The 19,159-nt window shown below is 32.1% G+C and overlaps 2 protein-coding genes across 2 annotated transcripts; one reads left to right on the forward strand and one right to left on the reverse strand.

The window, feature by feature from the left end:
* Positions 1–1,737: 1,737 nt before the first annotated feature.
* HELRODRAFT_174308 (hypothetical protein) lies at positions 1,738–2,146 on the reverse strand (the record flags this gene model as incomplete). Its single annotated transcript, XM_009020837.1, has 2 exons — positions 1,738–1,995; positions 2,090–2,146. 2 exons carry the CDS (start codon positions 2,144–2,146, stop codon positions 1,738–1,740), a joined length of 315 nt encoding a protein of 104 aa, XP_009019085.1.
* A 9,940-nt stretch (positions 2,147–12,086) lies between these two features.
* On the forward strand, positions 12,087–12,338 carry HELRODRAFT_81061 (hypothetical protein; the record flags this gene model as incomplete). The annotated part of the gene is made up of 1 exon (XM_009020838.1): positions 12,087–12,338. The coding sequence occupies one exon, from the start codon at positions 12,087–12,089 to the stop codon at positions 12,336–12,338; it is 252 nt and encodes an 83-aa protein (XP_009019086.1).
* Positions 12,339–19,159: the final 6,821 nt, after the last annotated feature.

Genomic DNA, 19,159 nt, shown 5'->3' on the forward strand with positions numbered 1-19,159 from the left:
TACCGCTTTCTCCTAACAAATGTTCTCTTTGCTCATTTCTACCATGTTCAAAAAATGTTAGCCATAAATCAGTATGTGATTGATAATCACATTTTGACACCTGTCGAATATTTTAAAGATCTAGGTGTAATATTAGATAATAAACTAAGTTTTAAACGTCATATTAACAACATTGCGCATAGATCTTCTACCCGTGCTCGACTTATTATTAAATGTTTTGCATCCAAGGATAAAGATTTGCTCAACAAGGCTTTTTGCACTTATGTCCGTCCTCTACTGGAATATTGCTAAACTGTCTGGTGTCCTCACTATAAATATCAAATTATCAATGTCGAAAAAGGTTCTCACTATAAATATCAAATTATTAATGTCGAAAAAGTTCAAAGGAGATTCACTAAGGCCATTGCTTCAATCCACCATCTTCCGCATCTGTCTCGTTTACACTTTGTCAAAATACAAACATTGGAACATCGCCGATTGATTTTTGATTTATGTTTGTTATACAAGATACTTAACAATCTCACTGTTCAACGTTTGAAAGATAATTTTGTTCCATCTCATTATTTGTCAACTCGTGGTAAAATTTAATAATATGGTAAAAAAAATTATGCCTAAGAACGTTTACTGAAGATGATTTAATTATTAATTTTTCTAAATAATAGGTCAGGAGAAAACATGAAATAAATAGTTAAATTATAATAAAAACAATTTACTTTTGGCAATGCACATAAAAATGATCTTTTTTAGATTTTGTTGATTCACTTAATTTTCGAATTTCTGAATATTCAAGAAACAATTTTTCTTCTTCCGTTTCCACTAACTTTACAGTTTCACTGAGAACTTAAAAATTTTAGATAAAAATTTTTAAAAATAAATATACTAATTCTGCAACAAAATCTAGTCATTATTAGCAATACAACCAAGGCTGTAGTACAAGAAAAGCAAAAACTGTAACTGGAGCTTTCGTCCGATACATTTTTCACCCGAACGATACGCCTAAACAATGAAATATTCGATTGATTACATTCTCACCCGAAAATAAAAATAATATTCTGGATGATTCGCCCGATCATTAGAACATTCACCCGATGATAACTTTGTCCAATAATTGAAAATAATACTTAGAGTGATTCATTCAATCATTGGAATGTTAGGAGTAGATTTGACTTACTTAAATCCGACCTGAGTCGAATTTAACAAGATTTAGAAACAAATCTGGTCGGTGACAATGTATTTATTAACTTGTTAAAACGTCAAAAATTTATTTTTTATCTTTTTTTTTCGTTTAGATTCCATTTTAATTTTTTCGTTTCCCTTCAGTTTTTTGAAAAATTTTCCTTTGCGTATTTGTTTCGTTTTTTAACACAAATTTTTGACGTTTTGCTCGTTAACGAAATCCACATTATCATTCGGGTAAAACTTTGTTTTGCGAATGCTCCTGTAACCATAAAAAACATTATATCCATCACAGTAAAGTGTGTACAATGTATTTTAACTAAAATCTGACTTTTTTGTTTATCCATTTCATCACTTATTTCTTTTTTTATTTCTATACTTTCAAAGCCTTAAAAAATAAAATAAAAAATTATTAACAGTGCATAGCGAAAGAAAACATTTGGTTTTGCTATATAGAACACAATTTTTTCTTTGTTTCACTAAATTCAGCTGTTTTTTTCACTTTTTTCAATGTTCTGCCCTCCATAAAATTTTTTACCTATTGAAACTGTCCCTTAGATTTCACCTCAACATAATATGTCCACATAAATTGGAGGTCTTCACGTTTCGAGCTATCAAAACCTTACTTCTGTCAGCAGAATGTAATCTCCTAAAAATCCCATTTCTAACACCAGTGTTGCAACCTCCTCGACCTCGTACCACCAACACCGATGTTATAGCTTCAATATTCGCTATATCTCCAACACCGTGTTGTAACTTCCAATGATAGTCAAGAGTTCGTTTATCCGTAGGTTCAAGATTTTCGATAGTTGAACACAACTACTTTAAACGCAAATTAAGTTGAATACCAGCAGTAGTAGAAACAATTAAATAATCCAAATAGCTACATTTACGACTTCGCATCGAGTCTCACTTCTAGTTCCCTGTGTTTCGTCTTCTTCCTCGTTGTTCTCTCTTTCTGTCTCTTCATTTCGAATCTCGCTTCGGTGTTGTTCATATAGTTACCGATCTGCTTATAAAAGTGTCATATCGCAGTGTCACATTCATAAATAAATTTACAACCATTTTAATTACTTCACACCTTCTAATTATTTTACAAGCGGTTCATTTCTCAGTGCATGCTTAACAATTTCTAACTATTAGTTTTTATCTCGATTTCACGTATGTAACAGTATTATTAGAGTTATATCATTTTAGTATTAAACTGCTAATTGAAACGCTCATTTATTGTTCATCCGCTTCAACATTAATGAAATGAGCAAAATATTTAGTTTTATTAAAAACAAGCTAATTGACTGATATAATTTGCATTCACATCCTAACTCAAATTAAGACCGGGCAGTAGTAGTAATGCTGTTCTGGAGGTTATCCAGAGAGCATGCAATCAGGCATGCTAGCACAGCCGATTCGTTGATTGATTGTTGTTCATCCAACAATCAATACCTGCATTAAAATTGTTTATTGATTGTGCCTCCACAAGTTCATTTAGTAATGAATTCCAATGCCTTGTTAATTTTTTAAAATATTTCAAATTGTGACCTCGCGTTTTAGTTTTGACTAGGCTAAAACGATTATTTAAATCAACTTTGTCCAAATTAAGCATCAGTTTTTTTAAGCAACTAAATAAAATCTCCCCTTTTTGTTCTTTTCATCAAAGTTGTTAATCCTAATTTATTAAGACGATTTTTGTAAGCTAAGTTTCTTATAGATGTAAGCAACTTTGTTGCTCTGTGCTGGACTTTTTCGCTCCTCACTATCACCGCTTAGATCTGTGTATTTATGCCAAGTAGATGTGGGTATTTATGCAATATAATAAACATTCCGGTTCGAATTTTGTGAAACTATGATTTGTACGATTGTATTATTTGACACATTCGTCTGCAATGACGGATCATGCCTGTTTTACTCTAATGTTAAGTTTATATCTTATTCTGTCGATGACAAAAAAGTTATAGATTATTCAAACATAATTTCAATAAAATTGTTTAATGTATAAATGAAAAGCATTAAATTTATAGTTTATCAAATAGTATAAAAAACAGCTAAAATATCATAGTCAAACGATTTTGCCAAAAATATAAAAAAAATTTCTTAACGTTGGTTAACAAATATTGAAATATTTTACCGGTGATTTGTAATGAAAATATTATAAAATTATTTTATTTAAATTAAAAATATGAAACCATACTTGATAACAAAATTTGTGTTTGTATTGTGGGGGATTAAATGTATATAGTCATTATAAACATTTAACATTTTTAATTAGTTTTATTATTCATTTTAATATCTATGTTTTAGTTTAATTCATTATTACGACTACGACTTTGCTACACTTTTCCTCTTTCCTTTTTATGTTGGTACAAGATTGTTACGTTTGTTTGGTTAATAAAATAAAATTATTTCTATTCGTCTTAAAATTGTCCGATTTATAATCCGACGACAAAAGCGAAATAATATTAAATTGAACATTTCTCAACAGTCTATCAATCAATTTTCGCTTAGCAACCAGAGACCCAGTTCCTCCAAGGTAGAACGTTGTTTTCTTTGCCATCAATTTTTTGCGCCAAATTAAAAGATCAGTTGTATCCATTTCATTTAAATTTAGAGCTTTCATGTCTTGCTCGATTGTTTGCGACCGGGACTTATTTGGACGGCCTTTGGGACGTGTGCCAGGTCTGCAAGAGAAGTTATGGCCCTGTTTCCACTTCGTTTGACATGACCAAACCATCGCCAACGGTGTTGCCAGCATTCGCCCTTTATATCATCTAAATCAGCACGACGCCGGATTTCGGTAGTTTTGATGTGGTGATTTGTTATCTCGGGAAACAACCTTCAAACTTCTCTTGCAGATGTTGAAGTGCCTACGTCCTACCTCGGGGTCCTACCTGTGTCTCTGGACGCTAAACGAAGATTGATTGATTGAATAACGTAAAAAGAGAAGAGGAAAAGTGAAGCAATAAAGTAGTAGTTATAATAAATTAAATTAAGACATAGATATCAATATTAATATTAAAACTAATTAAAAATGTTAAATGTTTATAATGACTAATACATTTAATCCCCTACAATACTCCCCCGCAAGAAAAGTAAAAATATTGAAAAAATAAAAAACATTTAAAAGTAAAAATATTCGCTGTTTGTGTTAAACTTGATTCCTCTACCATTCTTGAAATATGTGATTGTTGGTGTTGATTGTGCTGTTAAGTCTGATGTTGTCGATGTAGGATTGGCTGCCGTATTTGCGTCTGTTGTTGGAATTTTTTTATTTCCACTGTTGATTTTGCTCTGAATTGTTGAATGCAGTGGTAAACATGCTGGTTTTATTCGGTCGATTGACACATTCTGAACATTTCCTAGCAATAGTTCAATTTTAAAATATTTGTCGTTATGTTCAATCACTTTGAAAGGGCCTGTATATGGTGCTTCTAGTGAACGATGTACCCGATCTACTCTTAGCCATACGTGGCTGGTGTTCAAAAGGTCATTTGGTACACAGGCTTAGAGGGTAGATATGTCTTCAGTTGTATCTGTTGACAAAAATCAATTTGTTAGTAATAAAGCGGTTCCGGTCACTGCTAGTGTTGGAGACATTCCATTCTCATCTGGCATGTTTCTGAGTCTTAAAAGAACAATAGGAAGTGCATCCAACCAGTTTTGTCTGCGACAACTAATGGATGTTTTCAGAGTACGATGTTGTCGTTCAATTTTTACAATGGCTTGTGATGATAGCTTGTTGTACGCAGACGGCAAAATCCAATCAATCGTGACAACTAACGAAATAATTTACTTTTAAATTGTGCACCCCGGTTAGTTACAACATAAAGAGAAACACCAAAACGAGCTATCCAAATATTTATAAAATGTTGTAGCAACGGTTGAGGCTGTTATTTCTGACATCGGAGCTGCTTCAATCTAACCAGTTGTTCTGTCAATACATATAAATAAATACCTGTAAGCGCTTAAATAAGATTCATTATTTTGTTTAACAGAGGTAAAAGACTAACAATATCAATATGAACAGTCTCGAAACGTGCGGACGGTAGATTGAATGATGATAATGTATATTTTCTGTAACGATGAATTTCATTTTGCTGACAGTTTAAACATTCTCTTGGCCATATTTGTATTTGTTTATCCATATTTTATCAAAAATATCTTGATTTGATTAGTCGGATTGATGTTTTAATACCTGGGTGCGAAAGGTTATGAAAACTTTCAAAAATGCTTTTTCTCAAATTATCTGGAATGTATGGTCTCGGGTATGGTGTCGAGACATCGCAAAATATTTTATAATTTTCACAAATTGGATATTATTTCAATTGATTCTCAAATGCTTTTATTTCATCATCGATTTTTTGTTGTTCGGCTATAGATGTTTGATCACAGACGTCTACTTTAATAGCATTTGCTGGTCGAGAAAGACAATCTGCTACTACATTCTCTTCGTCTCAAATATAAATAACATCTGCAATATGTTCAGATATAATTGAGAGGTATCGTTTTTGAACATCTGACTTCAAAGGTGTTTTCTTATAAGCAGCCCATAATGGTTTGTGGTCTGTAAATAAAGTTACATTTCTTCCTTCAATCTGATGTTTAAAATGAAAAGACGGCGAAGTATGCTGCTAATAGTTCTCTGTCAAAGATAGAAAGGTTAATTTGTGATTCTGTTAAATTTTTAGAGTAGAAACCAATTGGAACCGGAGTTGAATCAACGATTTGATGCAATGCCACCTATCTGTAACTAGGTGATAGTTTGTGCATTTGGTATCAGGATATGAAAGTGTTGTACGAAAATTGAATGTACGAATTTCCTGTTCTTCTTTAATAACAAGAGACAATAAAATGAAATTTTAAAATAAAACGTAAGGCACCAAGTGCATAGCTGAAGCTGATTTTCGACACATGGTCGAAAATTTCTTGGTCATTAGGATCACTGCTTTTCAACAAAATTTGTTTTCTCGGGAAACCAGCCACTGAGACGAAACTGATAAAACGATATCATCAGCATATATTAGATTCCAAATGTCACCAGTGCGTATCGGTTTTGTGACTTCTTCCACTTATAAATAACAGTGAACTGAGAATCGAGTCTTGGTGAACTCCAACGCCGGCGTCAAATGCATCTGTGTTTCCAACTGTTGTGCTGACGAAAGTCTTAGTATTCGTATACATTTCCATCACAAGTCGAACAAGATATTCTGGAATGAGTCACCTGACTGCTTCACGGGGAACTCGATCAAATGTTTTTTCAAGGTCTACAAAAATGTGTGATAGTTGTTGATGCTTTGCGAGGTACTTTTCTTGCAGGTGCCGAAGGATGTGAATTGCATCAATTGTTGATTTCCCCGCTAGGAAACCAAATTTATAATTTCCGTTTGTGATGCACGCGTTAATCTTCTCTCAATGATTATCTCGACAATCTCGAAAGTTCCATTCAGTCGGCATTGAGCAATTTCTTCACACTTCACGGCAAAGTTGTAGTAACGTTTGGATACCTGCAGTACCAGATGCTTTGATAATGTTATTTGTGAGTCCAGAGGGCCCTGCTGCCTTTTCATCCTTCATAGCTTTCAGGGCTTATGTAAGCTCTTCTACAGTGATGTCTGGAATCGGACCTTCGATGGGTGGAGCGTCAAAATTGACATTGATGGGATTTGTTTCATTTAACAGACAGTTGAAGTATTCTCTCCACTGTAGCTTGATCTCATCTTGTTAAAGAACCATATCATTTTTGTCGTTTTTGATATATGAGGTACCAACTATGTCTTTTTGCGTACGCTTTGCTTGTTTTGCTATACGATACAGAGATTTTATTTGTTCACCTTTGCTTTTAGTGAGCAACTTTCTGTACTGATCTGTCCGAGCCAATGCGACTTGACGTCTTGCATAGTTGTTCTTCTCACGGAAAATTTTATGGTCATCAACAGACTTTGATTTTTGCCATTGCTTGTATGCAGCTTTCTTTTCAGCTATTGCATTTTGTACACTGTCATTTCACCACCAAGTGTCCCGTTCATGTTGACGTTTTGTACCAGTTTTCCCACAAACTGTAGTTGCAGCGTTTATCAAAACGGTTTTGTACGTACTCCAATCTGTACTGGCTTGCGATTGGTGGACTAACTGTGTCGCGACAATCTGTTAACATTTTTCTCGATGAATATTGCTTTTCAGCTTCCACGTTTTGATTCTCCGAGGCATTTGTTTAGACTTATGTTATGAAAGTTCGTCAACCAGGTCTGCCACAAGGAGTCTATGTTAGGCGACAAATGATTCGCCAGGTATAACTTTGACATTTTTGAATAGACTTCGGTGTTGTTGCTTGACAGAGAAGAAATCAATTTGCGCGGCTGATGGTCCATTTTTGTATGTTATAAGATGTTCCATCCTCTTTTTAAAATATGTGTTCAGTAAACAAAACCTATGACTTTTAGCAAACTCAAGAATGCGGTTGCCATCTTCAATCCGTTCTCCATAGCCAAAACCGCTATGCACGTTGTCAAAATCATCTGTTTTCTCTCCAACGTGGCCATTGAGATCGCCTCCAATCAGGATTGTTTCAGATTTTGGTATTGTTGAGATGGTATCAGAGAACGCAGCCCAATAGTCATTTTTCATCTCCTCTGATTCGCCTGTTTGGGGTGCGTATGCAAAAAAAATAATCATTGTTTGCTTTTCTAGGCGAAGCTTGATCCACATGAAACGTGAGTTAATCTTTTTAATATCCAGTACTTCTTAGGCTAGCGTTTCTTTGACAAAAATTCCAACACCATTTTTGGCCGTCTTTTGACCATTCCAGAATAGTTTATATTTTCCATTGTCTGAGTTGATATGACAAACATCATTCGATTCCCATCGGGTCTCCTGAAGGCAGCAGATGTCAATCCTTTTACGCTCAAGCATTTCTGCGATTTCCATGCTGCGCCAGTCAGTGATCCAACATTGAGCGTTCCAAGTCCATGTACCATAGACGGGCCATTCTGAATTTTTCTGCAACATTCCTCCGCTATTGCATACTTCCCAAAGATTCTGAAGGACCACATCAAATATACCGAAATCCTGCGTCGTCCTGGTTTAGATGATATAAAGAACAAATGCCGGCAACACCGTCTGCGGTGGTTTGGTCATGTCAAACGAAGTAGAAACAGTGCCATAACTTCTCTTGCAGATGTTGAAGTACCTAGCAAACGTCCCAAAGGCCGCCAAAGAAGTCCAGGTCGAAAACAATCGAACAAGACATGAAAGCTCTAAATTTAAATGAAATGGATACAACTGATCGTCTAATTTGGCGCAAAAAAATGATGGCAAAAAAAACAATGTCCTACCTCTGGGAACTGGGTCTCTGGACGCAAAACAAAGATTGATTGATTGATTTCCATGCTCAAATAACGAAAAAATATTAGAATGAAAAATAAAAAAATATTAATTTATGAAATTTAATATTTTATAATTCAATTTTAAAAATTCAACTTGTAAAAAATTGTTATGATATCTAGAGTATTTCATTGCAATGGCTTCCTTTTATCAATTCATCTGTACCAATGGAACAATAAAAAACTTCTTTTTTTTGTTAATTGCCTTCAAAACACACTCCCGCCTCGGAGCATCGAGCGGAGCAAAATTTTTTATACTGGAACGGATCTGGAGCAGAGCAACTGAAAAAGTGCTAGCTCCATTTCACTGGCACAAACAATCCTGTTTGAATCAAGAAACTGACAAAAAATTGCACAGATGGATATCGTAAAATTTTGGGATAAAAAATTAAAAGAAATAGATCAAAACTCATTAAAAGACTTCATAACATGAATAAACACTCAAAAAGTTATGCAAAGTATATATCATTCTCATAATATGAATAAACACTCAAAAAGTTATGCAAAGTATATTTCATTTTCTCTCTCTCTGTCTCTCTCTCTCTCTCTATATATATATATATATATATACAGTGGCGGATCTAACGCTTAGCAGACTGAGCAGCTGCTAGGGGCCCCGGACGGCCAAGGGGTCCCGTGTACAAATTTATCCCTCAAAAAATACTTCAAATAAATTTTCCAATATAATGAAATTTCAAAATTTTAAAAAAATCATAAAATTTTAAATAATATTTGTTATTAATGGAAAGGGGGCCCCGTAAAAAAAATGATTTTATAAAAATAACTGAAATAAATTTTGAAATATAATGAAATTATTAAAAAATTCTTTCAATTACTATGTTGAATTCAACGTTAATAAGCTTTTGCAAACATTAGCAGTTTACAGTAATATGTTTGAAAACAATCATTCGTTTCGTTAGCCACCGTGATATTTCTTCGGACATCCCTACTTTTCTGTCTTTAATATCGTATCGTTGTTTTGTTGTTAAAAGCGCGTGTTTTTATTTTTTTTAAAAGTATTGTGGTCAAATAATTAAAACGTTATTTAGTTGTCTGTTTTTTCTTTTATTTCAAGTACCTAAGTGGTAAACAATTTTATTTACTTTTGATATAAATTCATTAAATGAATTTCATTTTAATTAATTACTAATGGCTTTTATAATCAATTGAATTGTTTCAATATTAAAATTCAAACTTGGCAGATAGATGTTATTAAAACGTAATTATATTTTAATAATTAATTAATTAATATAATAAAAACGACTTCTTTCATAGTACAAAAATGAAAAGACATCAAAGTAGAGCGAAAAAAAAATCTTAAAAATTCAGGAATTTGTTGAAAGTCAGAAAAATGCATTTCATAAATATTTGTTAGTAAATAGCGATATCAAGTTACCTGTGCCATCAACATCTTCTTTTGAACCTTGTCACAGACCAATAAGTGTTGAAAAAAGGAAAGAAGAAGGAGAAAGTGAACATCAGGTTGATGAAAAAAATAGTGAGATAACAGAAGACAGAGAAAATCCAGATAAATTGTATAATAAGAAAAATGAAGAAATTAATGATATAGCCTTATGGCCAGCCAGTTTGTCTGATTCATTTATTGACTATATTTTAAAAAATAAACCAGAAAATATAGGAAATATAGAAAACTTAAAATCGGTGTTTAAAGAAAAACATGATGTTACTACAGCAGAGGGCTCTCTAATGATCATTTTTATAGAAAAAAATCAAACGGAGTTTTGGAAAAAAGAACATGGCTGGTATTTTCTGAAACTAGCAAGTGCGTTTACTGTTACCCTTGCAAACTTTTCTCCAAGAAAAATTCCAAATTAATAACTGGCTTTGAAAATTGGAGATCAATAACAGTTGTTTTATCAGACCATGAAATTTCAAAAGAACACATGTCATCTATGTGCTCTCTGTACAAAAAATCAACTGCTTTGAGCAGAATTGATGCTCAGCTTTTGCAGGAAAGAGAAAAAGAAGAGTATTATTGGAGAGAAGTTTTAAAAAGGATTGTTTCAAAAATACAGTTTATTAAGCCGCTTAGGATTAGGATTTCGCGGTAATGATGAAAGTAAAAATTCCAATAGAAAAGAAAATTATTTGACCTGTTTGGAATATTTAAGTGAATATGATGAATTTTTAAAATTACATTCACAAAAATATGCAAACCAAGGACGGGGTCATGCAAGTTATTTATCTTATCATATTTGTGACGAATTTGTAGGCCTCATTGGCAATCAAGTGAGGGCTGAAATAATTGAAGAAATTAAATCGGTAACTTATTACAGTATAATTATTGACTCCACTTCTGATATTGCTCATATTGACCAACTTACTTTTGTGATAAGATATGTTTCATTTTCTGGTAAGATAAAGGAACGATTTTTAGGGTTCGTTCCTATAGATAAGCACAACTCTTCATACTTGGAAAAAGAAGTTTTAGAAACATTAATGAAATTTGGCCTAGATATTAAAAACTGTCGAGGTCAATCTTTTGACAACGCTTCGAACATGTCAGGGAAGTACTCAGGTTTACAAGTACGTATTAAAGAACATAGTCCGAGTGCCGTTTTTATTCCTTCTGCTAACCATTCATTGAATTTAGTTGGAAATTTTGCTGCTGAGAGCTGTAACACCGCGGTTCAATATTTCATGTTTGTGCAAAATCTATTTACATTTTTTTCATCATCAACTCATCGCTGGAAAATGCTGAACAGCAAAATAGATGTTGATCAGTCTCTCTCGTTAAAAAGGGTATCAGATACAAGATGGTCAGCAAGAGCTGATGCTGTTTTAGCTTTAAAACTGAAATATACAATAATAAAAGAAACGTTAACTGACCTATGCAATGAACAGGATGAAAAACCTATCACTATAGTTGAAGCAACATCACTACTTAAAAAAATGAATAAATACGAAACCGCTCTTATGGCTGTTATTTGGAATTGTATCCTGCAAAGAATAAATTCTACCAGTAAGTCACTGCAATCAATAGAATGTGAATTATTTAAAGGATCAATGCTACTTAAATCAATAGACAGTTTTATTGAGAATTTCTGAAATGATTATGAAAAAGTTATAACAGAAGCAACCGATTTATCAGGATTACAATCTTTTAGTGAGGAAGATGAAGGAACTTTTAACAGAAGAAAAAGAAATGCGTTTTTTGATGAAAATAAAGAAAAGTATAAATTTACAACTGGAGATAATTTTAAAATCAATACATTTTATGTCATATGCGATAGTATTAAAACACAATTGCTACAAAGAGTTCAAAAATATGAGGATGTTTTGGAACATTTTCGTACATTTCTTGATTGGAATTTGTCAGAAGAAAAAAAACAAAAATCATTGAAAGAATTGAAAAATATTTACAGAAATGACATTGATGTTTGTAATATGGAAGATGAACTAAACCATTTTTTATTTTTTTTGAAGGAAAATGAGGACGCCATTAAGAATAAGCCAGATAATTCAAGTAATAACAAAGATTTATCATTTGAAAGAATCTATAAAGCCGCTAAAGAAATGTCATGCACATTTCCCAATATTGAAATATTATTGAAAATTTTTTTAACTATTCCTTTATCTAATGCATCTGGTGATAGATCTTTTACTGTTTTGAAAAGAATTAAAAATTATTTGAGGAGTACAATGGGGGAACAAAAATTAAATAATTTAGTTGTTTTGTATATAGAACAAGAAATAATTAATAGTGTTGACACTGCCAAAATTATTGATGAATATGCAAGAAGTAAAGCTAGGAAGAAATTTATTTGAAAAAAATGTTGTTTGTCGATTATTATTTTCCAATGATTTCTTTTAATCTTCTCTTCGAATTACATTATTGTCAAACATATTTTTTTGACTATTTGGAAATTTTATATTTTTTTTATATTTGTATTTGACAAAATTTTAATCTATGAAGCACATCACAAATAGCATGAAGTCTGAAATGCGCTCGACAAAAATATTTGCAATGATTGTATCCCAGGAAGAGTGTTCACCATAGGAAAAAGACACGTTCCATAATATATATATATATATATATATATATATATATGTGTGTGTGTGTGTGTGTGTGTGTGTATGTTGTGTTTGTAATTAAAAGGAATTAGAACATTTAATTTGAATAATCAGTGTTTAATATTTTAAAAATTTCGCACTTAATATATTAATGTTTGTAACAAATCTGTCGACAAATATATTCTAATTCGTTAAAAGTTGTTTTTAGTTCAAAGATGTATATCACCTACATAGTTATAAATTGGAAATAATTGAAAGTTAAAAAGCCTCTCCACGACACACTAAGTTTGGGGGCCCCAAATTTTTTTCTGCTTAGGGCCCCCGCTTGACTTAATCCACCACTGTATATATATATATATATATATATATATTTATACACACATATATATTATATATATATATACATACATATATACAGATGAATCGATCGATCTGGATTGATTGATTGATTGATTGATTGATTGATTGATTGATTGATTGATTGATTGATTGATTGATTGATTGATTGATTGATTGATTGATTGATTGATTGATTGATTGATTGATTGATTGATTGATTGATTGATTGATTGATTGATTGATTGATTGGGCTATGACAAGTATATAACTTGGGACATGATGAATTGATGAGAATAAAAAATATTTTGATACTGCACTGCAAGAATGTATTAAAAATGTATTAACCTTAAAAACCACAACCACTGTCGATTAAAATTATCTAATTTTGGACAGGAAGACCATAGTAGAGCAAGTTACAATAATCAATCCTAGATAAGGCTAACGAAGTAATCAATCAATCTTCGTTTTGCGTCCAGAGACCCGGTTTCCCGAGGTAGGACGTTGTTTTCTTTGCCATCAACTTTTTGCGCCAAATTAGACGATCAGTTGGATCCATTCATTTAAATTTAGAGCTTTCATGTCTTGCTCGATTGTTTGCGACCAGGACTTCTTTGGACGGCCATTGGGACGTGTGCCAGGTACTTCAACATCTGCAAGAAAAGTTATGGCACTGTTTCCACTTCGTTTGACATGACCGAACCACCGCAGACGGTGTTGCCAGCATTCTTCTTTTATATCATCTAAACCAGCACGACGCAGGATTTCGGTAGATTTGATGTGGTCCTCCAGACTAATTCGTTGCATCCATCGGAGCATTTTCATGTCGGTTCGTTGAAGATGTTGTTCCAGTGTGTTTGTCATTGGCCATGTTTCTGCACCATATAACAAGACCGGACGTATCATAGATTTATAAAGTCTTGATCGTAGTGGTAGTGGGATGTCACGCCGCATCAATATAGAGGCAAGGTGATGCTATTTAGTCCAGGCTGCTCGTATGCGTGCTCTAACGGCGGCTTCAGGTGTTCCAGTACAATCCAGAACATCCCCTAGATATCGAAACGATGTGACTTTCTCTACCTTAATGGCTGCATTCTGTTCAGACGTGGTTGTTAAAACGATATCATCAGCATATACTAGATTCCAAAAGTCACCAGTGCGTATCGGTTTTGTGTTTTCTTCCATCACAGTTATAAATAACAGTGTACTGAGAATCGAGCCTTGGTGAACTCCAACGCCGATGTCAAATGCATCTGTGTTTCCAACCGTTGTGCTGACAAGAGTCTTAGTATTCCTATACATTTCCATCACAAGTCGAACAAGATATTCTGGAATGAGTTGTCGACGTAGACTCCACCTGATTGCTTCAAGGGGAACTCGATCAAATGCTTTTTCAAGGTCTACAAAAATGTGTGATAGTTGTTGATGCTTTGCGAGGTACATCTCTTGCAGTTGCCGAAGGATGTGAATTGCATCAATTATTGATTTCCCCGCTAGAAAACCAAATTGATAATTTCCGATTGTGATGCACGACGCTAACCTTCTCTCAATGATTTTCTCGACAATTTTCAGGGAGTGTTCTAACAGACGTATACCCCGATATGTTGAACAGTTTAATAGATCACCTTTGCCTTTGTATAGCGGGACTGTCATGCTATAGTTCCATTCAGTCGGCATTGAGCAATTTCTCCAGATTTCACTGCAAAGTTGTAGTAACGTTTGGATACCTGCAGTACCAGATGCTTTGATAATGTCATTCTGTAAGCTCCTCTACAGTGATGTCTGGAATCGGACTTTCGATGGGTGGAGCGTCAAAGTTAACATTGATGGGATTTGTTTCGTTTAACAGACGGTTGAAGTATTCTCTCCACTGTAGCTTGATCTCATCTTGTTCAAGAACCATCTCATTTTTGTTATTTTTAATACATGAGGCACCAACTATGAGAAAGATGAAGTTAAGAAAGAAAGAAAGAAGCAGAAGACCGCGATGCATGGAGGAGTGGCATCCATGGAAACCGTTCATTTCGTGCAAGCGCGGAAGCACGGACGTTAAACTGATGATGATGAAATTCATGTCGTCATTATTTATTTCATTAAAGTTAGATTAATATAAAATTGTCCAATTCATTCTAGAATGCATAGGACTTATTTCGATTTTTCAATCATCTTCAGCACTTGTTGCAGTTTTATAGAGTATTTATTTAACCCAGCACTTGTTGCAGCTTCTATATTATAGTTTATTTGATGTAGAATCATTGTTTACCAATGTTCCTACAAAAGACACCATAGACATAATAATCAACACCGTCTACAATTCCAATCAAACTCCATTAAAACTTTTGACATTAATAAATAAATAATGCTAACAATAATTTGGTTAGAAACGTTACTAGAACACTAAAAATTCGGTAGATTTCATAAATTACTGCAATAAAAATTATATTACAGTTTAATTTATTCGTATTTAACATATGGCGTAATGTTATGGGGTAATAGTTGCACGACCTATCTTAATTCTTTGAGAATGGCCTATAATAGTTTTGTTAGATGTCTTTTTTTTCTTGAAAAAGTATGACCATGTCTCAAATTTTTACCAAGAAGCTAATCTATTAACAATTAAACAAATATATAATTTTGGTCTGTTAAAATTTACGTTTAAATTATATAAACATTTATTGCCTCCTAATTTGTCCATTCATTTTAAAGCTCCTGATAAAAAGTTACGTGTTTTAAGACGAATGAATGATTATGTTCAACCTTACCCTAGATTATTAATTTATAAATTATCGGTTTTCTCCTCCGGGGTTTCACTTTGGAATAGATTGCCTTCAGAGTTCAAATTATTAAATAGCATTTCTAATTTTTCTAATAAAATATTATTATACATTTCCAAATAATCTTTGTTATTTCAAATTTATTTGTTTTATTTATTTTAACTGATATAATATGATTAAACATTTTTGAGTTTATTGCTGTTGGTTTTTGAATGTATGTCTTGAATGTATGTTGATATTTATTCTTGGACTTAGTTTGAATTCAATTTGTTGTTTGTTCAGGCAAAATCATAAGATTAAACATTTTAATTATATTGCTATCATTTTTTGAATGCATGTCATGAATATATGTTAGTATTTATTTATTGGCCTCAGTTTGAATTATATATTTGTTGTATGATCTTACACATTTTAGATAACACTACAAGGATCAAATTTTAGTTTCATTTCATTATCATTTTGTTTTACGAACGTTTAATTTATGTGCAGTGTGCTATGCTTTTGTGTCAAACAGTTGAACGAACAAATTATGCTATCGTATATGCGCTTGATAATTTTTTATATTGTTTCTGTTTTTCTTTTTGGTGGCCTATAAAGCTTAATAAGCTTGTATGGTCTCCAAGCCATTTTTCTGTGGTTAATAAAATTTGTAATATATATATATATATATATATATATATATATATATATATATATATAAGTAATTAAAAGGGAATAATGACGTTGGACGTGCAGGCAAATCTTCTCAATTTGTGGCACTTGACAAGAGAGAATATCTGAACAAACTGAACACAATTCTCAACGATAAAGCTAAATTTAAAAAAATCAAATCCGAACTCAAAAAAAACTGAACGGAATGATTCGAGGAATAAATAAACATATTCCTAACGACGAAATCAACTTACTCGTTGGTGAATATTCTCCTGAATACCTTTATGGTAAGAGTAAAACCCGCAAGACCAATTATCCTCTTCGTCCAATTATAAGTCAAATCCTGACAGCCACCTATCATCCTATAGCTAAGCTTCTTGTTTCAGTTGCTGTTAGCTTGAATTCATTGCGGAACAAATACATTTTGAGACAGTAGATCACTTTGGCCATCCATCTGGCCATGTGATATGTTCCAGGAATACGGAAATGGTACTTGCCATCCGTTTGCATTGAATGACCATAGAATATTTAATAATGATAATGCATTTTAAAATATCTTATATGTATGTTTTAAATTATGTGAGTAACCAATTTTTAATACTTTCCAGTTATATTTGTATTAGGTTTTGAAATAATGAATTACTACATTTTTATATAATTTTGAGAGGCATGAGCAACTTCTAAATTTAATTTGTCTTATTTTTGGTTTGTAAGTTTTTAAGATCCAATGAAAATTTTTCAGAGAATTTGCACTCAAATCAGAAAAAAAATTTTTTTCCCCATTCAAATATGAGCCACCCTATTATATATATATATATATATATATATATATATATATATATATATATATATATATATATATATATATATATATATATATATATATATATATATATATATATATATATTGCTAAAAGAATGATCATGGGAAGATCGCAAATCACACTTGGTGAACTGGCAAGGGATATTCATCAATGTAAGGATTTCATGAGAAAATCAATAGCTAAATATAGCTGATGGATAAACACATGACTTAAGAGTCAAAAATTAGTAATCCAACCATCAGTTTCAATAGTATTTACTAGTTAGTATTTATTTACTATCTCTGCTTTCAATACAATTGATTTGAGAATTTTTGATTTAAAAATTCCTATAATCAAAAAATTACAAGAAAACTAAAACTAAAATGCTGCTATCAGCTGCTATCATTTCACAACTTTTGGACTAATTTCTAAGTTGTTAAATATCAGGTTGAAATTCTATTCTAATGTAATTATTATCTTGAGAACAATAAAATTACTACATTTGAATTTGAAATGAATTGGAAACTAAATAACTAAAAATCAAAACAAAAAATAAAATATTAAAACAAATTAAAGTTTCATCAGTGTTTATTTACCTAAATGCAAAAAATAAGGACATTTGGATTTAAGCTATGATTTCATATGTTAAATATTTTCTTCTTAGTTTATAAAATTTAAAGTAAACTTAAGTTTAAAAGTTTAATAATTAAAATTTTTTAATTTTACTTAAAACTAACAAAAAACACCTTGGTTGTGACCCAACCACCCAACGTGTTTCTGCTGTGAAAGTAGAATTCTCAAAAAAATATCTTTTATAGTTTTATATTACAACTTTATAATTTTATAATATGGGTGATAAGAGTATTAAATATTTGTATTATTAGTATTATTACACATTTTTATATAATAATAGTAATACTAATATTAATAAAATAACCAGCACACAAATTTGCCCAGTTAGTATCTGCTATCTCCGCTCCCACCTAACAACAAAACCATAAACTAAACAAACCTGATACGTGTATAATTTTTTCCATTATTTTAAAATCACCCATATCGGACGCTTGACAGGGACACTTCGTATTTGCTCCGTTAACAAAAAACGTCTGGACCAAAGATTCCGCAAACTAAACAAATATAGATAAGAGCAAAAAAATGTATTATTTTACGGTGCGAAAAATGTATCTAGCTTATATATATAGTTATAGAATAAAATACAAAAGCCCTTGCGCCTACATTTTTTAATAATATTTATATAATGTAATATTAGCAAAATGAAATGCATATGAATTAAACAGTCTGATCGGTTTATCGGAATGAACAGCAATTTTTATTCGATTGTTTAAGAATATAAACAAATTAAAACTAATAACCATTATTTTTGAGTGGAGAAGAAATTTCAATAATTATTTTTATTAAACTTGATTTCATCATTGGTTTTCAAAATTTGCCGCCCCAGGCCGAAGCTTATTGTGCTTGTGCGTAAAGTCAAGTTTTGCCTTTCTACACCCTATTCTTCAAGTAAAGCTTTTAACTCGGCTGCTCGTCTAGTTGTTCGTGCCCATATCTTTTCTCATGTATATCCATATCTTGTTCTTTTGCACTGACTACTTATAATAAGATATCCATATCTTGTTCTTTTGCACTGGCTACTTATAAATAAACCGGAATACTAATTGAACATAAATTTGTAAGTTGCTTTTTCTGGCCCTTTTCTCTGGAACTCTCTACATCTTTCTCTGACTACTTTTCCGTCACAAACGATGTTCAGGGTGGATCTCAAGACTCATCTGTTTGCAAAATTTATTGAGGAGCGCTGTTGAACATCGCGGAAATAGCGCTTTACAAGCTAAATACAATATGTCAATTACCCCTTTGCAGCTTTTATGTTAATTATCTCTTACAACTCTCTGGAATGCTTTTTATAACGCAAGTAGTTGCGGATCTAGACAACTTTGACGAGGGGAACCAAAATTTTGAAAATGTTTAAATTGTTAAATTTAATTTTTTT

This window comes from Helobdella robusta (genome assembly GCF_000326865.2).
Source record: "Helobdella robusta unplaced genomic scaffold HELROscaffold_29, whole genome shotgun sequence".
NCBI lineage: Eukaryota > Metazoa > Annelida > Clitellata > Rhynchobdellida > Glossiphoniidae > Helobdella > Helobdella robusta.